Consider the following 25,513-nt stretch of genomic DNA (forward strand, 5'->3'; position numbering starts at 1 on the left):
TTGCTCTCAGAATTCTTATTTATTAAGAGCAGAAAGGAAATTTTGCTTAAGTTTTATACATAAAAAAGTAAACAGTAAAATCTTCTTTTTAAAGTCTTTCCACTGAAGAAAATTGAGAAATAAGTTGTCTTTTAGATAACGTTTATTTAAAAAAATAAAATTAATTGACAAAGATACCACACTATTTTGCATGCCGGTCATCCCTTCCACTTGCAGAACCCTGTTCAACATAATCTTCAGCAAGAAACTGCTTCCATCAGCAATTCTTAAGCAAATGAACCACATCAACCTGGACTCAAACCTTGACAGCTGCTTCAGCTACACAAGCTAGTGCGATATCTGTTGTTACCAGCTCAGGTCTTTAGTAAATGAATTTCAAGTGGACACTAAACAAGTATTTCACTAAGAGATGATGAAATATTAAAATTAAAAGCAAGTCATATTGCAGCTGTAATTATACTACATTAGAAACTTCAGTTGTTGGGGATCCATTCACCATATATAGATTATTTTGTAATCAAGGTAATTACAAAGAGAACATTACTCCCTGCATGCTTTCCTGGGCTTGGAACCAACAGAGTTGACTACATGTAGACTTGACTAGGGTGTACTTGGAATTCACTCTCTCAGGCAGGAGACTAGTTAAGGAGTGTTACTGATAACAAAGAATAGAAGTTATACAACATTGATTATTATAAATTATTTTGTTCTTATCCTCTTTTTGCCTTAGTCTCCTACACATCTTGACTTCTGTTCATGTAGAAAACCAACTCTTCTTGTTTTTCTTTATGGTGACTCCCCATTTATTAATGGTGATTAGAATGCATTGAGGAGGACTTGATTCGGAATACGTGGATGTGCAGATGGGCAGCAATCTGATTGCAAACACTGACGCAGTATCGAAGCAAATCAAAGAGAGAAAAGATCTGCCAAAGGAAAAGAAAAGGTACACGTTTAGATCTATGCTCTCAAGACAATAGTGTTACACTATTTGTATGCTTCAGAAAAAAGCACTGGGGTCTTCTTTTCAAGAGCTGGATCTCAAACTCTGTAGGCATAAACACTCATTGTAGGCAGTTTCTAAAGATGCTAGACTATCTTCCAGCTTTATAAAATGCAGACCAACTCTACCATCTGAGAGGGAAAAAGTTACAGTAGCTAAACAGACACTGTGAAATGCCCCATTAACTCTGAATGGGGATAACTATACATAAGCTACCAATTTTATTAAAAGGTTCACACTGCATTTTGGTAGATAAGTCGAGTGCTTTATAAATACATATGAGCTTAATGTTAAGATATTTTTCCTAACGTGTGCTACTGGTAACGAGAGATGTACATGCCTTCAAGAGATGAAAGCACAGCCATTCTTGCACCACACATAATATATTCCCTTGTTAACAGTGCATCAACACAGATCTTCAAAATATCCTATTCTAAGCTCTGAAGATTTTCTACATTGCTCTAACACCATTTAAACTACTCAACAAGCAAACCCTGTCTACCTCTGTTTGCATAACGACGATACTTAGAAATCAACTCAGTAAAGCAGGTTCCCAGTCCCATCATCCTCAAGGTGAGTCAGCTAGGCTCAACCAACGCAAACAGTATTTAGGAAAGATCGCACAAGTGCTTGCAGTGATTGCTGGCAAACAAAGCGAGCCCACACTTACCAAGGCAATCCAGAGTACAATATACTCATCAATAAAGCTGTTAAAATACTGGTCCAGAAACAATAGTGCTGGGCCTATGAAAGCTGTGTCCTGCAGATACATTTCACTTTTGGTCATGTGTGCAACCTGCATTTAAAAATAAGGAAGGTTAAGAAATAAACATCCTCTAGCCAAGGTAGAATGGTTTCAAAATGCACAAAGCCAGAAAAGTTACAGTTCAAACCACATTACTGTAATATTATTAAATATTTAGGTAAAGTGGCAGCAGCAATACTGTTTTAGCCACGGAAGTCTACAGCTAAGTGAGATGCAAAGTTTGCAGAAGTTTCTTTCATTCAGAACAAAACATAGCTATGGAAAAAAAAACCAAACTTTTCCAGCAAACAAGCTTTTCTTTCTGCCAGAAAAAAAAACAAAAAACAATAAAATGGAAATAGGGTGGTAAATTTTAGGTTTAGTTGAGCCTGGAAATAAAATTCCAAAACTGCAAGATCTTCAAAACCAGAGATAATTGGTGCCCATCTCACTCCACCTATTAATTTTTGTCCTGCAAGGATAACCACCTTTCTGATTATCCTTGCAGGACAGGTGTCAGTAAGTGGAGTGAGACGAGCACAAAAAGAGCAAGGCTTTTTGTGACCAACTGCATTCTTCACACCTTCCCCAATGTACACACCTATACCCTGTGCAAAGGTTGTCCTACACCACATCCTCACTTCTACCAGCACAGCTGTTGGTGTGACAGTGTAATAAGCCGGTCTTGGTTATAAATAAACTTTTCTTCCATTGTGAGTTACACCCAACACTGACTCAGTTCATGGGGCAACGCAGGGTATGCCCACGGAACTGAGATGGTGTTTAGCAGTGGTTGCTTAATCCCTCATTCGCTCTGTTCAACAGGGGCTCCTCTGTTCCCCAGTACATCCCCAGAAATTATTTTTAACCACTATTTCTCTCCAATTGGAGAAGTTAAACCCTGAGCAACTGTTCCAAACTTCAGCTCTGTCACTTTCTCTCCTTTCAGCAAACTTCCCTCCCTTCTGCACGTGCATCTGGGGAGGGTTTCAGCAAGCTCTGTTCCAGTCCTGCTCATTGCCCATGGGCACAAATACGCTGCAGAATTGCAAATGAACAGCTAGGAAAGGGGAAGAAAGAACCCAGGCAACTGAAAGCTGTATGGGCACTAACTGTATAACCACTGCATCAGCTTGACATTTACCCCTCCAGTTTCAAATGGAAGAAAGACTCACATTCTATTCCCTGCACCTCCAAGCTACTGAAATAAGCGTTAAATATCGTATCACTTCACCACACAAAATATGGGCAAGTTAGTTGATGGAATAACCAGGAAACTTTAAAAGCTACAAGAAGTTTTACTGTAACAGCTAGGAACTCCAGTGTTCTGGGGTACTTACCACTAGTTTGTTTGTTATCTTAGCAGATACAAAACCAAAAGTAAGTATATATAAGCAGGGGTGCCTTTCAAAGAGCTGCACAGCCGATTTCTTGTAGATCATTGCAGCTAGTGCGATTACTGACCCGATATGAAGAAAAGGTGAAAGGACACTCGTTCCCTACAGTGAGATAAAGTTAAAGCATGAGGTTGACAAAATGTGCATGTTGCCAAGAAACCCCAGTAAGCCGAACATTCATGTGGTATGCAGACAGGTTTTGGTTTTTAACTAAAAACACATTAAAAACATGTCTTTCCATATACTAGCAATAACAGGAACAAAATGTGGTAAAACTTAAACGAGCACAAGCTGAGAATGTGGTTGAACCTTTCTTGTGCCGGGCAACAAAACAAGGTTTTAGACAGCAAGAACTGCACAGTTCTGACACTTGCCACACAGGCAAGGGTGGGTGCTGTTAGCAAGCAACAGGAGTCAATACTTCTATCTTTTTCTGTGCCAGCTAGAAAGCAACAGAAACAGCCTTCTAAGAAGCAAGTAATTGTTAAGCTAGTATAGAACGGCTTTCCAGAAAACTCCCCGGGCTTCAAAATCAATTTCCTATTGTAGCAGAAGGTACTTGTGCAGATACCTACAACCATATATATATATATGTAATATATTCTGTAACATATCTGTAATATATTACAGATATTCTAGAATGAGCAAAGCCATAGCCAATCTTCTTGAACAACTTCCTTCTGCACAGATTTCTGCACTGGATTTCTGTGAACTCTGTGGGAGTATGTATTTACATAACCTGTTTTATTTGAGTAATTCAAAAGTAAATATCAAAATACTAAAGCATTTTTAATCACTCAGTTTTAAAACTCTTGATTTCTAAAACAACTATTCTTATGCAGACAATATTAACTTTTTCCCCCATGCCATCAAGGAACTGAACAGAAAATATTTCACACATTGGAGGTATGTTAAATAATAACTGAAGTCATGGCTGGAAAGCCACAGAGTGCTACAGAAGAACTAAAACCAGCAAAACTAAGTACTCACTGCTATAGTGGATCCATTTTTGCCAACTCCACCTGTGAAGATTACACCAAAGTAGTTTGTACAGGAGAAGAAGGTTCCTGCGACAGTACAGAGAGCCGGGAATATTTTCACCTGAATATTCAGTATCGGAATCTTTAATGGAAGAGATGAAACAAGTTAAAAGATGCACAAGTAAACTAAAGCAGGGTTTAGTACTTCTAGTGCACTCAAGCACTCCACTTTCCAACACCACATTTGATTTTCTCTCTCTGCTACACAGAGATTAAATTTTTTTTTTTTTTTTTTTTTTTTTTTTTACAAAGCACAGAGAAACATGTATTTTTCCAATAATACTTCCATCAAGCTTCCCACATAGTTCTTTTCAGGTAACTAAAGATGAGTCCCACTATCAAAAGCAAAGAAGTGGTAGAAACTAAGAGCTCCCTAGGTAGTCATTCATCTATCAAGTGGAAGAGAAATGCATCAGTAATCTTTTCTGAAACTGGTTGGAAAACTCACAGCTGCCACCCAAGATCACATTGGGCAAAGCAAGAGGCATTGGAGATGATTAAACAAAGACCCTTAAGAAACTGGATTCTACCTTACAGGCAAGACAAGGGAAACAAAACAGACCAGACAAGTCATCTCGGAGTCAAGCAAGCGATTGGGTTGCTAAGAATGAAAAAAGAGCGCAGTCGGATCTGAAAGGCAGTCGTTTTCTTCATGTAACAGCAGTCTTGGGAGCAGACCGGGGGAAACTAGAAACGAAGAAAAAGTTCAGCATAAGCCACAGCAAGCATGTTATGGAAGCAGGTGCTGAGACAGAGCTACCTAACAAAGTTTTCCAACTTCTATCTATGCAACCACTGAAGGTCTTCTCAGGCTCTAAATTGAGGATCTGCAGTTGTAGCACTCAACTGAACGAACACAATCGGTTCCCCAGCAACACGTCCAACTACATACAACAGCCCAAATGAGGTCAGGTTGTTTTCATTTTACTTCAGTTACACTCAGTATAGGTTTTAGCAGATAAAGATTACTAATTTTCTATTGTGTTTAATGTTTTGTTGTGTTCAATCATCATCTGCTGTGCTTAAAAGCTTCATCTCTTCATCTTCTCAGGACTATGCCTGGCCCATGAGGCAGAGCCAGCGTTAACTCTTGGTGCCTCGCTTTGGGGCAGCCTCCAGACGAGCACCCAGTCCACTCCTCCAAATCACCACCAACTTCCAGCTGGACAGCGTGGTTTCATGACACTCAAGCATATTTCACCCTTGCTTAGGCTGAAAATTCAGCATGGGATCAAAAGAAAGGCGTTGAAGAACGAACAACTATTAAGCAAAAGACAGCGGTCCACTCTGTGGCAATCTAACTGGACTAATCCATGAATGTTACAAGGCACAGCACTTCTGAAGGTCTCACCTCAGTCTGATAAAGGAAGACGATAAAGGAAGGCACTTAAGGAACGGCGTGAATTTGCTCGTCTACAGGAAAAGGAAGACAGTTGTGAGCCTCATACAGCAATCAGGAGATTAAAGTTGAAGTTTTCCAAAGAAAAAGGGATTTACTGGGGGAAAAAGTGTCTCCAAACTACTACTAACACAGCTGAGAATGATGCTCAGGAGAGGCAGAAGGATGAGACCATACTGTTATAACATCCAGTTTTGCTAGTTACGCCTTAACACTTTTTTCTTCCATGACAGCTGCATCACTGACAGGTATTACTTCTGCCAGGTAAGTGCAGCCTAAGTAAAAGGAAACAAAGCTACATGCAAATATTTGGCAACGGCAAGTCACAGGAGAGTTATAAAAATGCAGTGCCTGCTAAATTGCCTTGTGTACAAAACAGAAGCAGCAAGGGCAAGCAAACAGTATGGCAAAAAACTGAGCAGAGGGAGGGATGGAGTTGTGCTCAGAAATCATCCTACAAGCTGGCATTGCAAGCCCCTGGCTCTTTTAATAAGAGGACACCATAGGACAAACAACAGGACCTCCTTGTCTGGTATTCCACCATTCCCATCACTACCGTCCATGCAATCGTTCTGACTTCGCTGGTAATTACATGAGCTTCATCAGAAGTCAGGAGCAGGCAGAACTTCACAAGACGACATCCATAATGCAGGAAAGCGTCACAAACCAGATCTTCTATAGGCAAATTATGTTCTCTGTTAAATCCTTCGGAGTTGAAGAGAAAGCCTACATTGCACAGAAAGCCTTTGAAACGGGGCATATGCCCTGGTTTAGCGAGCACACCAAATTTTGACTGAAAAAACAAGCGTGTTAATAAAAACAAGCAGCAGCAGGCAAAAAATAGATAAAAGAACGCTTGCTACAGAATGAATTAAAGTAAAACATCCAACAGAAAACGAATTTGAGGCCTCTAAACTCATTCTTGATTCTTCTAGATGCCAAAGTTTTGTGCAACACATGAATGGATTAAAAGAGAACTGGGGAACAGGGCAAGAGCACATCTGGGCTTAGGGAAGCAGCAGCGGCAAGCATATAGGAGAGCAGACATCCACACCGCGGCACTCTTCTTGGCTAGCTCAGTCAGACACCACAGCCAGCTGTGCAGTCACAGCGTCCTGCTGGTCCTTCACACAGAGCTGGGCTCCAGCTGAGCTCTAGGTGTGTGCACTTCGGTCACATCTGCAAGAGGAACAACAACGCGGTGGGCAGAAACCAAGCTTGCTTTACAGTTGTGGAGTTTGTCTTATTAAGTCATGGAATGAAGCTAAAGCAATTGCAGCACTTCTCTCACTTCAAATGAGGAAAAAAACCTTCATTTAATCAATGCATCAAAGAAGCTGCACCAAAGCTTGCTCACTTTACTCACATTTTGCAAGTGAGGATCTCAGCTGCAGTACTACTCACCATCCACTGAAATTATCAAGCTCCAGAAGCCTTGCAGAACAGCACTTTAACACACTTTAAAGAGAATCTACACTGACAGAGAAGGAAGCCAGTACAGATATACACTATTTCACGGAAAAAAAAAGAAAGCTAATGAAAGCAACAATTGACAAAATACACAATTTTGCATTCAGCAAATTCAGATTGTTTTGTTTTTCTCATGTTAGCATTAGAAAGTGGAATGTTTGAGTATACAAGTTTTATTCCATTAAATTTCCCCCAAATAGAAACAAATCAATAATACCAAACCACCAATTTTGCTGTCACAGGAAAAATTAAAGGAATACAGGCACTTTTTTCTGATATATTTTGCTCTGTAAGTAGTAAAAAGTGTTTTACCTCTGTAAAGAAAAACAAAAATCAAGTTGAATGAAAAAAGAAAAATCTTAATTGTCATAGGAAACTTGATGAAGTTTGTTCTCTAGAGAAATGCCTCCACAAATCCAACACTAGACTTCAAAATATTTTAATCATTTGGGAATTGACTTAGCCAAATGCTGCTGCAACATAGAACTTCTAATATATTAAGATTTTGCTGAAAAATGTTTAATAGCGCAAGGGAACAATTACTAAGCTCTCGCACAAACTTCATCCTGCACTGAATTGTGCAAGAGGTTGCTGCTGCAATTGTTTTTTTCTTTTTCCCCTCCCCTTTTAAAAAAGGGAACTAACAGCACGAATTGGGAAATCTCTGTTTGTGGTGCCAAATAATAGCGGTGTGGATGTTGGCCACACTGATCTCTTTGTAAGAGTTTGGCACCAATAAGCTGACTCGTAGTCTTATTTTTTAAGAGAGAATTCTATCCAGGCATACTCTTAAGGCAGGATGCACTTTGCAGCTTAGTTTGTGCGGGTAGGAGAATGTTGGTGGTTTTCAATGTTTTTTGTTGTGTTTAACCTGAAAGTACAACATGTAGCAAAACTGAGGTAACCAAGGTTAGCTTCTTACTCTAGATATTTTACACAACATTAGAGGGTTCGTTTCTCTGGTTTTATGAAGCAGACCAGAAATTCAGTGATTTGGGGGTGACAAGTTTCAGTAATTTTTGACCATCTCTTGGTTTTATTGCTTTTGCTGCAAATCAAGACTTCTTTATCCACTTTAAGAACTGGGTTCATCAAGTACACAAACAAGATTAACACTCGGGAAGCCTTCCAGGAAATGAATCCTTTAGAAGCTATTTCTCAACTTTTGTTTTGTTTGTGATATATGTACAAAAAATGTATGCACATACATACTTCATCTCGGCAATGCTGTATTCAAATGCCCAGTGGGGCTTCATGAGTGCTAATGTAACGGTATATAAAATAGAACATATAAAATAGAAGAATATATAACAACATCAACTTGCAACAGCATATAAGCTGCCAGCTGATTTGCCCAGATGAACCTCTGCGAAGTCCACAGGATCTATATGCAGCCAGCTTCCTTGATTTGAATGATCATTAAAAGAGCCACGTGGCAATCTGTTATTGTTTTTTCCCCTCCTCCATAAGAGCTGACAAGCACACTCAAGCTGAATTATCTACTGATGGTTACACCAACTGCTTGCTCTCCAAGAATCTCCCCCATACCAGCAATCCAATTTAGTATTCTTCCGTTCCCGATTTAGCTTGCTGCATGAATTCATTCAAGTTTTGGCCAGCTCACTCAAAGGAGGCTGGACGTCAGTGAAGGTATATTAAGTTTGTAAAACGTTTGATAACTTTCTACCTGCAAAATAACACAAGATATAGAATAATAGTTTGTTTTAACAGCTCCGGTAAAACCAGAACGCATGGTTATTGCCATTTGTCCCATTCTCAAAGGTATACATTTACTACGAGGAAAAGTAAGACCCTTCCCTCATAAATGAAACCATGCTACTGGAGGCAGGTAGTTCTTCCAGGTACATACTAGATTATTAAAAAAGGATAAAATAAGAACATGAACAAAATTACCAGAGATTGCCAAAAAGGCGGTCCTCCAATCACTGCCAGTAAATGCATGATTATTATGAAGATTTGCACTTCAGTCACATCAATTCTGATTAGGTACAAAAAGCCAAGAAAAGCAGAATTATTCAAAGCAATTTCAAGTCAATTATTTGCAAGCTTGGCAGCTCTCCTCTATCATGCACAGTATAAAAACTTGAAAACACAAGGAAAATAGAAGACATCAATACTTTAGAAAGCAAAAATATATTTTAGTTTTCTTGTTAAAAGTAAGAGCCATGCTGTGCTATACTTTTTTTTTTTATTTCACAATGCAATAAAAATCCATTTTGTCAAAAGGAACTGTTGGAACTTTTTACCTGACCATTGCCAGTTGCAGGAAGAAGTGTTCAGTTTTAACCTTGCCCACCAAAACAAACTGATTCCAGATTGTAAAATTCAATACATATTTTTAGTCATTATTAAAATTCCCGATATTTGTTTTTAAATGAACGTTCTCTCTGAAAAGCATCAAGCTTGAAAACAAAACATGAATTCCTGAAGACTTGATGCAAATGTAAACTGTACAGTCAGCTGCACTGCTAAAGGTTACACAATTCAGTATCCAGCACGCAGCAAGAGAAACCACTTCTGGTTTTAGCATAGCCAGTATCTCTTGTAGAAGGGCAGGAAGGAAAGGCTTATAGAAGAGACAGAATTTAAGGCTTTGTTTTAAATATCATACAAAGTCTGAGATAGCAAGAAGGAAAAGCAAGGCCACATGAGTCAATTCCAGAAACAGGAGTCAAAGGAAAAACAAAATACGAGGATGGACACGTGGGTGTTCATCGAACTAAGTAATATTGTCTCACGCTGGAATACTGCATCAAAAATAATCCTTTGGGCCAATGGGAAATACTTCTGCACATGCATTAGCTCTAATCACACGGCTCTACCTAAAAGACCCAAAATCACTTGTGAACGCATGCTTAGCTGTTTTAAGGGTACTGGTGAAATTGATAACAGCTGCATAGGCACCAGAGAGCGAAGAGGTTTGATTTTTTTTAATGTTTTAAAAGGGCGACAAGACCACATAAGCAAGTTTAATATCATGCCAGTGTGGGCCGTCTCAAGTTCCTTCTACAGCCTTTGCTCCAGCTTTAGAGCAGATCCTCTCACGTGAAGATCTCCAGCCTGGCCAAAACACATTTTTGTTCCAGCAGCGGAGCACTACATGCACACAGGGTAATTACGAGGCTGCAGCCAGCTCCCATGCAGAACATCCCCCCCAGCATAAGAAAGCGAAGGGGCAACTGCACGTGACATCCCATGCAATCTCCTATCCTCCTAAAGATTTCTCTAAATGCCAGCTGCTGCTTTCAGCAGACCGAAACCACTGCATACGTCTCCCCCTGTGCGACTGCACCTCTCTGTGAGCCCAGAGGCTTTCTGAACAGCTCCCTGGGAGCAGGGCTGGCACCGGGGGAGCGAACGGCAGAACATGCACGTGGCAGCGCCATCGACTGCACGCAAACAGGATGAGACACCCAACCCCTGACTATCACAGCTGGTGCTAGTGCAAACCACCACTGCTCCCTCCCAGAGTCATAAAGTAAATAAGCAAAGCTGCAGAGGAGAGCATACAGAAAGAAAAAGGGAGAGCGGCAATGCCCAGGACCAAGCCAGACTTAGCATGTAGCGGGAAAGAGTTTGGTCAAAGCTGTCAAAGAAAAAGGTAGAGAAGATGCCAATAAAACATCTGATGTCCATGCTAATTCTAAAACCCAGGAGGAAGCAATTTGCATCTAATGTGTTTGCGCGTCCAACTGAGGAAGGGCTGAAGCAGCTCAGTCAACCTGCACAGGTTAAACACGAAGCTGTTTCACTACTTCTGGCAATGACCTTAGACAAATATAAAGCAACTGAGAAAGCTCACACAAACAGTGGCTAATAACTAGTGTACGTAATTCAAGTTTGCAGCTTTCCTTGGACGTTAAAACAGGTTTCTTTTGACTGCAGTCAATGCAAATAAAGTAAGGTCACACGTTGGAAAACATCTCGGATCACGAAAGATGAGGTCTCCTGAAGAAGATGCAGTCTAGCGCCTGAGATCTCGATCAGCTCCAGGTCACCTGTGCGAAAAGTCAGAACGCTTCCCGCTCCCTGCATTAGGCAGGGATTTATCATCGTCCATTTAAATCGATTCACTCTCATTACAGAATTTGAGTTGCTTCCTCCCACATAACTATCATACAACCGGTGACCTCGGATACCTCCAAATCTTTTGAAACTTAGAAAAAAACGTTTTCCTAAATGACTTCTCAGGCATAGTCATAATGCTGTTATCACAACGGGATAAAACTCTCGATTAAACTCTTTCTTCCTTCAAGTTATTACTCTCTAGATGGCCATTCCCTGAAACTAAGCATTTCCAGCCTTTCATAGGCTGTCAAAGGATTCAAAAGTGATGTCACCCATCTGACCCTTCAGAGCACACCCAACTGACCCTGTGCCTGAGGTGTCAGACATGACATGCACTGAACCGCCAGGTTGCTGCTTTTGGTGGATTTGAAGTAGAGCTGGTAATTAAAGGCTCTTTAACAGCATCTTGGAAGCAGAGATGGTGCTGAAACACTGCACGGGGAAAAAGCAGCGTAAAAAAATAAACAGTTATTTAAAACCTGTTGCAATTCTGAGAAGGCTATTAAAAAGTCATCCTTCTATCCCTGAACATTTCAGAGAAAACTCCTGGCTAGTAATCCAGGAAGCACGAGAAATTCCAAGGAACCTAACTCACTGGTAACTGTACCATTTCAGCGGGGAGGCAGGGGGACCACCTGTGTGCACCATACTAAAAGCCGAAAAAAGGAACAGAAAGTCCTTTTGAAGAGTAGCAGCCAAGAGCAGAGAAGGGCACAGTTAGCACAGCCATAAGGAAAAGCATTTTTCAAAATCCAGACAGCCAGGAAATGGAGTTAATTAGCAAGGAAGCTACAAGCACAGTTGAGAGACTGGACTATGAGGATGAAGTGGTATCGTTCACAACAGGCATTTTTAACCAGCAACTGGCAACTTCCAGCTATTGCACAGCACACCGCCCCCTAAACTAGCCAAACAAGTCTTTTTTCCTGTGGAAAGGAATTTAAATAGAAGTCCGTATAGCTTTAAGAAGTAGTTCCAACACAATTTTACACCCACGCACACAGAGCTGCTTCCACAGCCCTCGTTATCTTTTAGGTGAAGCCAGAACTGTGACAACACAGGAACGCTTAAAGCAAGCTCTTCTGCTTCACAGGCAGTTTTGTTTTCAAGTAAAAACATGATGCTTCCAAAAAATTCACCTCCAGTTAGATTGGATTTTTACTGCTCATTCATGTTTTGTAAACATTTTTCCCCTCGTATTAAAACGCTTGTGAAATACCCTTAGAAAGATGCTCTCATATCCCAGTTACTATGTGCATGACAAAGGTGCTGTCGCTGCTTAGTCCATGCCATTTGTGCTGGGTAGCATTAACGTTCGCTTTACCGTGTAGTTCCAGAACCAGGGCCCCAGAGTTCCTGTGAGAAGCTGGATTGCTATCGTACAGAGCATAGACTCTGTAACATCAAATCTACGTGCAAGGGAAAGAAACATTTCAAAGACATTTTCCTGAGCACTTCGGCTACGTGAACCCATCAGAGCAGATTTTCATTCATGTTGTAAAATAAAATCCAGCAAAGTACAAAGCAGCATTACAACAGTCACTGCTGATAAAGGTTAAAGGGTGAGAGGAAGGGAATGAGCGACCTCAGAGTGAGAGCGTTAATCAATTTAAAATACTGTAACCCACGTAGTGTTTTACACACTCAGAGCTCCATTCAGAGATTATACAATTTACAGTTTTACAGTTCTACTCCAACATGTGGGCAAACTCCATCATTACTGTATGGATGAGAAAATAAATTCCCTGCTTCACGTCACAACAATTCAAACTCAACCAATTCAAGACCTCACTCCCTATCCCATGCTCACGCCCAAATGACACTGAATACACGTATTTTTCATGTGCAGTCTGAATCTCAATCTGATAATCATTTTCTGTTTAATTATAACAAAACATAATATAGGATATGCTTAGAAAAAATATTTCTTATTTTAGGAAATACAGGAAGAGAGTTACACATACAATACAGCTAACTTTGGTACTTTCAGACAGATGCAGTTTCTTTTCCTTTTCTTCCCATGTTACTTAAGAGATATTTGCAAATTAGACATGGCTTTTTCTCTAAACATTATCTGGGAAAGCTCAAAAAGGGGCCATTGACCTTGGCATGTGCTTAACTCTACTTAGATGTTGGCAGTGACAAGTCTTCTGTACGCTGTCTGCTCTGCTAGGTTCCCCTGTCAAGTTGGTAAGAGCTTGTAAGAGCCATTTAACACACAACTGATTAGTCATACATCAGGAATATACACTTGTCAGTGCTGATTTATTGAGCATACGGAATGTGCAATTTTTAAAAGCTCCTGTTTGATTAAACAAGCCGTTCGACTTTACAATTCCTACCCTGAATCAAGTTTCAAAGTTTACAGACAGCCGCAGTCAATTCCTGTTCGGAATGGTGAACTGAAAGGATTTAATTTAAAGCTAAGAGATTTCCCGAGAAAGTGAACCAACCAAGAACAACAGGGAACAGATACTTGCGCTGTTGATTGCTCTGAAATCAAGTCAATCAGTACCAATACAGCCTTTTTAATACTGGGTAAAACAGTATTATGGGGGGGAGCATTTATGCACCCTCCTCTTCCCCAACATACAGAACTCCTTGAGATAGCCCTGTGTAGTGGAACAAAGCAGACAAGAAAAACGCTCGTGCCTCATCAGAAAATAGAGCTTACGAGGCTAGGAAACTCGAGGGGCTACAGTTATAATTAAATACTCTGCGCAGCAGCACTCTGGTCTGAGAAGTGATGATTCTTCCATCTGTCCTATCCATATCTAAGTGTGCAAGTGGGATTACTCGGGCTGGGCAACAAACTACAAATCTCAGCATGAGACAAAAGATTGTTTTCTTAAGGGAAGCAATACACCAAGAAAAGAATGTTCTCTCGTGTTGTGATGATGAAAAAGGCTAAAAGTCACATGCTAGAATTCCAAATGCTTCGTTTTTAAAGGGTAGTACGGAGTTTAAGCTTAACCCATTCCAATCTAGCATTTTCACTTGGATGTAATGAAAAATAAAAAATCAATAAAGCAAACTGTAGGGAAGAAATAAAAGCTTAAGTGTATTAAAACTAATTCCAGCTCAGGAAGTTCATCTTTAGGTAAAATAAAATTAAAAGTTTGCCCAAAGCTTTTCAACCCTCCCCTTCTGTAATACACTTTGACATGTCAGTTTTTCCTTTTGCCACTTGTTAACGTAGGATAAAAGTCGTGCTGTTCAAATAAAGTGAAGCACGTGGTTATGGTGCTCAGTTTCACAGAGCAACAAGGCTGCTTCAATGATAAGGGCAAAAAATCATCAGCAGCATCTCAGCTCCTAACTGCTTTGCTCCTGGTTTAAACCACTGTGAAGGGATTTGTGGCAGGGAAATGAAGAAGAGGATAGCGATGTGGAGAACCCCCCTCACCATTAACTGCAGCCCTCAGGAATTTAAGCTGTACGATTATGCTGCAGCAAGGCACTTATGCATATTTATGACAAGCACTGAGCACAAGTGAAAGGCTGCCACACGTGGCGATGAGTAACTGAAGTACACAGAAGGCTGGCTGCAAGCAGCAAACACCACCTACCACAACTGTGCTTCAACACATACTTCCCGCAAGCGTAGAGAAACAAAGTCCTCCCTGACATCAAGACTGAGCTTCAAACTCCCCTCTGCAAATAACAAGTGTTGACGTTCTTGAAGAAGTGTTGGCAAAACTCAAGAAACCGCAAGCATTGAGCCCTAGGATGATGGCAATTACTGCCTTATCTCCCGGAATCCCAATATCCTGGAACCGTTCCCTAGGGCAAGTACTCCATGTGCTAAGCTTCCTTGGCGTGGAAGGCTTCCAGCTCAGTATTCTGACATTTGGTGTGAATTGTCTATCTGGGACAACACACTAGCTCCTTCTCTACTAACTGCTGTAAAGAAGGTTTCATTTTAGCATTTTCTGAAGTACGGCCTTATTTACTAGTCTCTCCCATCTACCTCAGTGGCAGTACTGGCAGGAGGGCTCAGATTAACCAGTTCGACTTTCCTCCCTTCTGAAACCACCCTGTTACCAAGTGGGCTTTTACTCACGTACAAGTGCTCCAGTGTCACTGACAAAGAATGTTCCCCCAAGTTCTCCAACATTCCTCCGTAACGGCTGTTTCATTAGACAGCCTGAATTCTTCTGCTTTCTCTAGGGATTATTATTCAAACAGTGAGGTAACATTTTTAACTTGTCAGTTATATGAAAGCTAGTAAGAACTGTTCCTTCCTCTCAGTGTTTACTGAGAAGTCTTTACGAAACACCCTTAGAAACTAATTCCCATCTCATTGTTTGTATATATAACTTCTACTACTGCCAACTTTCCATATTTCAGTTAAGAAAGTTTGGGATAAGTCAGATAACCCGCAGGAGAAATGCTGGAAGTGACGGTGCAGCAGCACCCTCTGATGGGTGCCCACTGGGTTTTTACAGTATGATTTTTAGCACCATGCCCCAGCCCAGCATGGCCAAGCGTACGAGGCCCTCACCCGTCCTGTGCCATGCGCTGTGCCCCAGCCCGGTGCCTGTGCTGTGGTTCATGTCCCTTAGGGCAGCGATTGAGGTGCGTGGAACGCAGAACCTGGCTCAGCTCTGACAGAGCCTGATAGCTCCTGCTTCACTTCCAACTACCCTGGATTTGAGGCAGCTCCTGCAGTCAGACAGTCTGTGCACTGACCTCACAAGGTTAAATGCAGAACTGAACCTGCGTAACTGACATCTCCTAATACATTTCTTAGAGGCAGAGCAACGAGCAGCTACAGAACAAAATCCAAGCAGCATTAAGTGTGGGTCGAGAAGAACCGAAGCCAGTAACCAAAACAGGGCTCCAGATAATGGCATGCAAATTCCTTTCAGGGTTTGTGAACAATATCCCTGAACGCTTTTGATTTCTGCAGAGTATTCCTAAAATACGAGATCTGGTTTTACCTTGACATGTGGCAGTGCAATTGGACTTACCAGTTTGATTTTTGTGCAAAAATGCACTTTTTCCAAACCAGAGATGCCCCAGTTATGGCACAGCTGCACCATCCAAGACTAAGCCTGAAACAAAACTCACTCTGTGTCGTGTACAGCTAGTCCACAATCCAGATAAACCAGTTACTGTGCTGAAGAACAGGACAGGAAAACAAAGCAAGTACTTGGACTGCTTCAATACCGAATGTTCTCCCGCAATCCCAAACCACTGTTCTATTTCTTCAAAAGTGCAGCACGCTCCTGCTCCTTCATGAACCCATTCACAGGTAAGTTGCTTGCTTTTAAGCAAAACTTCTACACAACTCCATCCGGGCTGTGTCCTGCTGCCTTTGCACTGCTGATGTTACTACGGTGACTTTTACCGTGACCTACCCAACTTGCTTTAGGAAACAACCAACTTCCTTCCAGTGGGTTTTTACACAATACTGACCTCTAGCTATTTTTTGAGTTACTTAACCAATTCAAATTGCTCTTCGAAAAATGCATCAGCTGCCATGATCTAATAAAAGTATTATGATCATTTAAAGATGGAGAAAGATCGCTGGGAACAAGCCTAGAGCAGTCCAGGGCAGCCCTGATGCTTTCAGTAGGAAGAAAAAGAACCAGAGTAGTTGGTGTATTCAGTAATTGGGCACAATTAAACTCACGGTTTTCCTGCTCCACCTGCAATACTCTCTAGGAATTTAGCTGAAGCAATCCCATTTTCTGCTCCTTCAGGGTGAACACTCCCGCTCTACAGATGGACTTTTTCAGCAAGCCAAGCCAATTATAGACTTAACTGTTGAACAGCGTTTAAGGAATAAAACACTAACCTGTCTTCACCAGCCTGCTGCTGTGCTGAGCCATTTATGGTTTGCTTATTGAGTTGATCTCTAATTAAAGACGATTTCTCAGTTACTACTTAGGATACACAGATGGGAGCAAGTCACTGTGCACTAAGACCTTTGCAGCCCCTTTCAACAGCTGTCTCTGATTCCACTTACTCAGGAGCAAGAATGCCTAAGCCTGCGTTTACCTGTGGATAGAAACACAGGATCATTAAGGTTGGGAAGAGACCTCCAAGATCACCTGGTCCAACCACCCCCTACCACCACGATCACCCACTAAACCACGTCCCCAAGCACCACGTCCAGCCTTTCCTTGAACACCCCCAGGGACGGGGACTCCACCACCTCCCTGGGCAACCCGTCCCAACGCCTGACCGCTCTTTCTGAGCAGAAATGTCTCCTCATTTCCCACCCGAACCTCCCCTGGCCCAACTCGAGGCCATTCCCTCTGGTCCTATCCCTGGTTATCTGCGAGAAGCTCCCCACACCTTCCCCTCAGGTGGCTGCAGAGAGCAGCGAGCTCTGCCCCGAGCCTCCTCTCCCCCAGACCAAACCCCCCCAGTTCCCTCAGCCGCTCCTCACAGGACTTGTGTCCCAGGTCCTTCCCCAGCCTCGTAGCCCTGCTCTGGACACGCTCCAGGGCCTCGATGTCCTTCTGGTAGTGAGGGGCCCAAAGCTGAACCCAGCACTCAAGGTGCGGCCTCAGCAGAGCAGAATACAAGGGGACCACCACCTCCCTGGCCCTGCTGGCTGCACCCTTCCTGACACAACCAGGATGCCGTTGGCCTTTTTGGCCACCTGGGCACACTGCCGGCTCGTGTTCAGGCGAGCATCGACCAGCACCCCCAGGTCCTTTTCCTCTGCACAGCTTTCCAGCCACCCTGCCCCAAGCCTGCAGCGCTGCATGGGGTTGTTGTGACCAAAGCACAGGACCCGGCACTGAGCCACGTTGAACCTCAGCCCGTTAGCCTCCATCCATCAAAATACTCTTCCCTGACCGGGAATCGAACCCGGGCCGCGGCGGTGAAAGCGCCGAATCCTAACCACTAGACCACCAGGGAGGGACAAGACGTGCACCTCAGGCCCTGGAAGGGTAGGCACAATACTGACGTGTTTCCAGCTTCACGTCTGTGGAAGGGGAAGTTTCAAAAAAAATCATACCGAAGTGAGAAGTGGTTAACAGGATCTCAGATTTAATCTAAGATTTTTTTTGCCACAGAAGTGAACGTCAGCTTGTGGCAGTCTATTAACCTTATGACACTGGGCAAATGAAGAAACAAATGTTTACTCTACGACATTGTCTGTTATCTGAAATAATGATACATATTTGCGTGCTTATTGCCTTCTCTACATTAGCTACATATTGATGGATCGAGTTTTCATAACGTAAGGCCATACGGAACACAGGATCCGCTGTCTCCAAATATGAAGATTCCTCACAAAAGCCAAAAACAAACATTACAGTGAACACAAGGAGCAATGCACCCATTTGTCTAGAGCACAAAGACAAATCAGGTAGACTTGCCACTTGCATCTGTGAAGTCAAGCACATGCCAAGTTTTTTTTTTTCCCCTGTTTTCAGTCAAAGAACAAGAACTTTCATTATCAGGGCCCCATAACGTTCAAAGGGAGCTAAAAAGCATTCAGTATTGAGAGCTCCATTACAGCATAGACGAAAAAAGCCTAAAACTGTACAGGTTATGAGGCAGATGTCATCAAGATCTAAGTATCAGAAATTATTGACTGAAACTACTCTGCTTTAGTATAGTGAGAATTCTTTAGTATAGTCAGAATTAGAACAGCAGTTTAGAACCACTACCCCCCCCCGCAAAAAAAAGACACTGCATACTGCTCCAGTGTTTGTTTTTTAAGCAGAAATAAGTTTCTCAAGAGAATCTGTATTAGTATCCTGCCAGTAAGAGCTGCTACAGACTAGATGTCCATAACTGTGCTGTTTTAGCAGCATCTGAGTATCTAAGTCAGTAACAGACGAAGTAAACAGTGCATGTGGTAGCATTGTTTCAAAATCCCATACTAAGAGCAAATTTCAGAAGTTTTCAGATGCAAATTCATTCTGCAGCTTGTTAACTTGAAATATATTTGTTAGATTGCACGACATGAGTGCAGAGGTAGAACAAACGTACGCCTCCGCATGAAGCTTGGTGAATCCCACAGCTCCCCGAGTCCTTGGGAGCTGTCTGCCCACCTACCTTCATGCACAAGCAAATGAGACTTTGGCTGCTGACTTTTTAGGTATCGCATTAATAATTAATAATACATTATTAACAGAACCACAATCTTCAGTAAAAGAGGCTCAGAATTTCAAGTTTCAGCCACAATGTCAATTAATATACCGTATTTAAGAGTTATGCTTAATAGCAAAGATTAACTATACATCATCAAAAGTCAAGGAATATCAAGAGAGAGATAGTTAAGTCAGATTGCCACCATCTGACAAAGGCAGCCAAATATCGGGGCTGAAGCCCCATGTACTTTCCCCTATTTAGGTTTAAATCACATCACGAATTCTTAAGGTGGAAAAAAGATATTTTACCACTCCTAGAACAAGCTAAGGAACATTCAGCATTAACTGTGGATTCAATAGCTATTGAATAATGTAATAATAGGTAACAACTACTACAAGCTTTTAAGTACATAAACAATTGACTACTACTCTAAATGATCTGAACTACAGTCACAAAGAGGAACTAGACAGGAAAGTCATCTCACTTTCACTTTTATTTTCAGCCAAGGTACTTACATGCCAAAACGCAACGTTCCAGAGACGTACGTCTGCCAGTGCGCGCAGTAAAACATGAACGTTCCAGCAAAACAACAAAAGAACATCCAGTCAGGGTTCGTTCCCAGCTGCACAGCAATACAAGTTCCCAAAACCACAAAGACTGCAGAAGAAAATCAGTCACATGGTAAAAATATAAAGCGCGTACGTGTGTAAAGATCCTTACCAAAAGCAAATCTAACAACGGACCCAGGCAGGAGCAACAGCGTGCAGGTATCCTGGTGAGTTTTATTTCATAGACATTTATAAGAGCTGACCACTTCCATTAAAAGACACAGACCATAAAGCGTCACATCAGTTTTCAGAAGTCCTCAATTTCAGGGTTTCTAAGTCTCCTACATTTTCACTGAAGTTAGTGAGGTTAGCCATCAACAGACTTGAGGAATTTATGCAGTTGGAGCCTGTGGACAGTTTGGGGGTTCTCTCTTACATGCAAGGTTTGCCGAACGTGTTTTTCCCCATTTTCTGGGGTTTTATTATGCCATTAAGAAAATCCAAGGTTTGCCATTTAAGACTCATAAGGTATCTATGCATTTGTACTTATTTTAATACACAACTTTGATAAAGTGCTAATAAAAATATAACACATAAGAGCTCTCAGTTATTTAAATGCTAAAGCACCCGATCGTTCTTTTGCAATGGGATTAAGCTTCAGACTGGCTCAATGAACTCTACCTACCTAGAAGGGAACTGATCTGACCGACACTAGTCAAACTCAGACTTCCACTGTCCCACTGTTCAGGCTCCATACGTGCCTTGCAATTGTTCTGTATAAATTAGATCTAAATTAATATAGAAGAGCACTTCAGCTGGTTTTTTTTCCAGTAAATTTGCAGAACTAAGACTGATGAAGCATACACAGAAAACTGCTGGCTCGGACCGAATAAGTCACGTGCTTAATTTTCAGCGTAACACAAGAGAAGGCATTCAGTTGATCTATTGAAAGAAAGTAGACTGAGAAGCTAAACCACCAGAAACATCATCAGTGGTCCACTTCTTCAGTGAAGGAAGATTTTCTTGTATTCCAGATTTGACCCCCGAAATAGAGTCACTTAATCCTCGTACTTCAAGTAAAAATGACAATACCTGTGGAAAGCGAATCACAGCCATGATCAAAAAGCTCTCCTAACGGGGTACTGCTATTTGTCCTTCTTGCTTGTTTCCCATCTATAGCATCCAGAGACTGGTAAATGAAAAGGCCACACGCACAGGCAATGTATGCCCAGGGAGGTGCCTAAGAAAGAAATTAGCAGTGAGGGTAAAAGACAGTTTAGAGTTAAACTTAATCCTTCTGGTTTAAAACATTTTAACCTCATTGTACAGCTTTGCATTTGCACACACTTCCTTACCTACAAGTCTACCAAGTCGCATGCATGGGCCTTCCAGCAGCTGGCCCATGCAGGGACAGGCAGAGGGGGTTATGGCATGTGAAATGTTAATAAAACAAAAGTTACAGCTCACATTAACAGGTGTAGCGCATATTCCAAAGCAGGAAACCGCTCTGTACATCTGAAAAAAGACAGAGCTACACATGCAAAGTGGGGCACAATTAAGCTCTTGTCTAGCTTCTATTTCCTGTAGGGGAATTTGTAAGCTGTTTGAGTGACGTGGAGATTTGCGTGCTTTCTTAGCCCCCAAAACATGCAACTGCCTCACAAACGCTGAGCTCATCTCCACAAGACCTCAACGAGGTGTCACGTCCCAGAACACTGCCAAATACAGGGCATTACCAGGCTGCAGAGGTATTCGAGAGCTACGTGACCGTATAGTGCGCAAACGGTTAGACTTCAAGTTGAGCCACTGTGTTTCCTGAGACCTGTAAAGCTTCAGGGCTCCCCAGTGCAGCACCTCTACCACCAATTATTTTATTTTTGACTACCAAACATCAGCAGCTTTACCAAATCCATGTTAATAACTCTTAACATCCATATCATGTATAGCGATAGTTACGTCTGCTGAAGAAAACAAGGCATCAAATCCCTGCTAGACCAAAGCCTACAAACGAAGCTTTTTGCTGTTCCAAACATAAACCACCACCACAAAAGCCGGAGGGCTGCCGTTAGTTACCGAGTCTCAGCTTTATGGATGTATAAACAGGTATTATTGGTTATTTTGCGATCTTCACATCTGACATTTATCAAAGTGAGCATTTCTGAGCAGCCGTATTTTACACCTCAATAAAGCCCAAATAGAGCTAAGAGGCTTAATCAAGCTGCCTTGCCTCTCGTAAAGCTCTGAGGCTTGCATTCCCTTGCTCTACACAACCTTGACTCACTTGTAGCCCATCGCACTATTCTCTTGCGTTGTTCCTGCTACAGCGAGCAGCGAAACAGCTCCTCCTGCCTCAGGAGCTGGCTCCATGCTCTGCTTTTAGCAAGGCGCCTATACAAACTAGCACAAGAACGGGAGGTAAGGGGGTAATGCATGACCCAAAAAGAAAAGGGCCACGCGCGGGTACATTTCTGTTTCTCATACGTAGACTTCTTACACAACATTCAAGCTCTCTTTTGGGGTCGTGCAATTTTATCTACAGATTTTACAAGTCAGACTGCTGGCGCCTTCATCACCAGCGTAGGTATTTCTACCTAGATATTTGTATCTGTTTAAGACTTCACGGTTCCCCCTTTACACGAGTTTTTGTTTGTCCTGTTTTGTTGGTTCCCGTTTTGTTTTCTTAAGAAACAAAAACGCAGGCGCCCTCCCACTGCTCAGAGCTTTGCTAGGTGAGGTCCCCCAGCTCAGCATGCAGCAGAGCAACTCGGCTCATTTCCTCTGGCTACACCAGCGGAGCTGCAAGAGCTACGTTCCCATGGCTCTTCCTGTTGATGCAAGGTGTAGCCAAGTCGCCTTTGAAAAAAGCAGAGCTAAGACTGAGCTGCAACGCAGGCCCAATTTACATCTGAAAGCAATAGCGCTGTCAGAAGAAAACTGTTTCTGGAAGCCCAAAGTCCCATTTTCTTCCCAGACAGCTCCTTGACACTTAAAAGCAGCAGCTCCGCCACCGAGCTGGCATCCTCCCTGTCGTGCCAGCACGCAGGGCTGCGGTGCCATATGGCAAACTAGATCAGGCCGAAAGCTACCTCAGCAGAAAGTTATTTTTCAGCTAAAGCGAGAAGACGAATCCATTCAGTGAGCACAAAGCAACTCTCAAGCTGTTAAACGTGCAACAGCTGCAATACAGCCAGCTACAGCTCTATCACTTTCTGAACCGTGTAGCTTAGCACGTACTTCCGAAGTTTTATCACCAACCAGCACACAACTGTACTCAGCTTTACGCTCTGGTTCCGTGGCCGATGCCTTTATCAGAGTAAGAGGCAAGGTAAAACAAAGGTGTGTAGCAATGGCACTGCCCGAACAAGGGAGGAGCTGCTGTAAGCATTCACCGCTCAAACTTAACACTCACTTTACATCTTACACCTGCTGAATTCCACGAGTGGAATTTCTAAAACTATCCATTCCAATGGATCTCTGGAAGGCAAACATCCTTTTGCTATGTCATACATGACCTGGGATGTGCAGGGCCGAACGCACCAGCTTACATGGGTTTTTTGTTTCGTTTCTTTGTGAGCTCACACAGGAACAAGCCACATGCCACTTGCCTAAGTGGCAACCCAACCTGAGTTATCAGCTCTGGTTGCGAAGAAGCCCAGACATTTCAAAAGCTAGAACTCATGAGATCTTCTCCAGCTGTTTGGTATGTAACCTATTTCCTGTATCAGATAAATCCCTCTTTCATTACATTCAGATACGAGCATCTTTTAAGACAATGAACGTTCAAGTAAGAGAACTTTTAAAGCACACAAAAATGAAAGTCTTCTCCCATGCCTTATCAGGCAACTCTGTGAGTTTTCTACCTAGTGAGGGAGAAAAAAAGCCTTTGAAGCTAGTAACTTGAAATCCCTTAAAAAGACTTTGTACCCTTGAAACCAGGAATTACACGAAGTTGAGGCAGTTCCGACGAGGACAGGTCATGAGCTTTTAGTGCATCCAGAACAAACACAGCCCTGGCTTTCCGCCAGCCTTCCTCACATCGCAGACCGCAAGGGGCTGCTCCAGGAGACTACCGCGCGTTCCCCCAGAGCGTCGTGTCTGCAGCCCTGACCTGAGCTACTCGGTAACACAGGGCCCGAGAAGGACGCAGAAAGGCATTCGCTTCATTCAGGACGTGGGGTTTGGGCAGGCCAGCCGTGGAGGAAGCTCTCTGCCTCGATCTCCCGAGCTACACCTCTCCGGTGCTCAGCCCCTGGTCTGATCCAGGGCTGCTCGCTGTGTTGCAACTCCAGCCGGGTTTGCAAACAGAGCTAACTGCCAGCCGAGTCACCTCGCGCTGCTCATCGTGTGGCAACTCCGAGAGCTAGAGGTGAGTAACCCAGTCACAAGCAGAGAAAGCAAACAGGCAAGAACTCCACGTGCCATGCACGCAAGAGACGTGAATCCATTTCTTCACCGTCTGCACACGGACTCAAGCACGTCCCCATAGCAGAGCCGCTATCAGAAGAGCTGTTTTGGTACCGGGCCCCATTTCCAGGTGGGACTATTGGCCCACGGCATCCCTTCCATCAGCCCTCAGGGGAACCCCGTTACGTCACGCAGCAAGCAGCACGCTAACCCCAAACCCCCACGTGCTCTTTTTGCATGCAGGCACTCATTTAGATGCCCGGGCATTACAACTATTCACAGAGAACAGCCTAAACGTCCGAGGACCACGGGCTAGGTAGGGAGGAACAGCTCCCACAAAGACAGGAGCCCACCGCTTACCTGCTCTGTAGCTGTTGGGCAGTAATATACTAATAGCAGAGTTGTAAAGATATTTATTAACAGTCCAATGATGGTGATCAGATTCGGGGCAATCCAGGCTGGAACTCTTCCAACTAACCATTCCCAGTAACCTTGCATTAGGGGTTCAAGCAGCGACCGTCCAGCGCTCTGGTATTTGTGTTCTTCTAACCGTTTTAGCTGGTGCTTTGACAGGGGAGGTGTAGGCAGCTGAACTAGTTTGCTTAACACGCAGCCAGCGGCAGGACCGTGCCCACAGCCCGCGGGGGATTCCAGATGCGACTCCCCACATCGCCTCTTGAGGTTTCGATGCCCGCTCATGGATCGGGTGGCGTCAGAATTTTTATCTGGCAGGTAACGGCTGTTACGGAGAATCATAAGACCCTGCAACACAAAGGGGTGAGACATACTGAAGGTGAAGAACACGGGGGGCGGGATTTAAAGGTACCAAAAGTTTCTGAGCAACGCTCCACAGAGAGTTTCATCTGCCAGCAGCAAACCAAAGATTTTGTAAGAGCTCTCCCTTAGACGAGAGATATTTGGAGAATTGCTGAGGGAAGACAGGAAGCAACTGTTCTCAACCCAGTTATAAAATAGTAAGTTGCACTTGTTCTCCCTTCCTGCTGCCTACTGAAGCAAATATCCTGCAGTCACCAGCCTCAATTTCAGCGGCAGCTTACACCAGACCACTGACTTGTGTTACAGACTAGAGCACACTCTGCCCCGCACGTCGCTCTCCCGGGAGAGTGAGCGATGTGTAACCGATGCACCCTGCTTAGCTTATCGATCGATAGCACTAAGAGCAGAACAAATACAGAGAAATCTTAAGTTACACAGCTTTGAAGCAGCTTTGCCTCTTTGCTGAGGAGCAGCAGCTACTTAAAGGCAGTTATAAGAAACAGTGATCTGAGAAATGCTTATTTCAGTTTTGCCGCGGTGGCTGTTTTCTTGTCCAAGTTCAACCTAATTCAGGGGA

At 42.9% G+C, this 25,513-nt stretch overlaps 1 protein-coding gene and 1 non-coding gene across 7 annotated transcripts in view; both read right to left on the bottom strand.

Moving 5' to 3' along the window:
• Positions 1 to 25,513, bottom strand: part of CEPT1 (choline/ethanolamine phosphotransferase 1) — a 27,655-nt gene continuing 2,142 nt past the window's right edge. For 4 of the 6 annotated variants that reach the window (XM_040535876.1, XM_040535881.1, XM_040535875.1 and 1 more), the window contains exons 2-9: positions 24,520 to 24,921; positions 20,848 to 20,995; positions 19,723 to 19,864; positions 8,969 to 9,053; positions 4,136 to 4,267; positions 3,089 to 3,247; positions 1,674 to 1,799; positions 1 to 926 (exon numbers count right to left, since the gene is read on the bottom strand). In XM_040535876.1, coding sequence (XP_040391810.1) covers positions 807 to 926; positions 1,674 to 1,799; positions 3,089 to 3,247; positions 4,136 to 4,267; positions 8,969 to 9,053; positions 19,723 to 19,864; positions 20,848 to 20,995; positions 24,520 to 24,915 — 1,308 coding nt within the window. In that variant the 5' untranslated portion in view covers positions 24,916 to 24,921 and the 3' untranslated portion in view covers positions 1 to 806. Of the gene's footprint in view, positions 927 to 1,673; positions 1,800 to 3,088; positions 3,248 to 4,135; positions 4,268 to 8,968; positions 9,054 to 12,467; positions 12,553 to 19,722; positions 19,865 to 20,847; positions 20,996 to 24,519; positions 24,922 to 25,513 lie in introns of all 6 variants that reach the window. The other 2 variants (XM_040535879.1, XM_040535878.1) reach the window with 1 other exon arrangement.
• Positions 17,951 to 18,022, bottom strand: TRNAE-UUC. The gene has a single exon. It is a non-coding gene; the product is annotated as a tRNA-Glu (tRNA).

This window comes from Cygnus olor, chromosome 24, assembly GCF_009769625.2.
Source record: "Cygnus olor isolate bCygOlo1 chromosome 24, bCygOlo1.pri.v2, whole genome shotgun sequence".
Classification (NCBI taxonomy): domain Eukaryota; kingdom Metazoa; phylum Chordata; class Aves; order Anseriformes; family Anatidae; genus Cygnus; species Cygnus olor.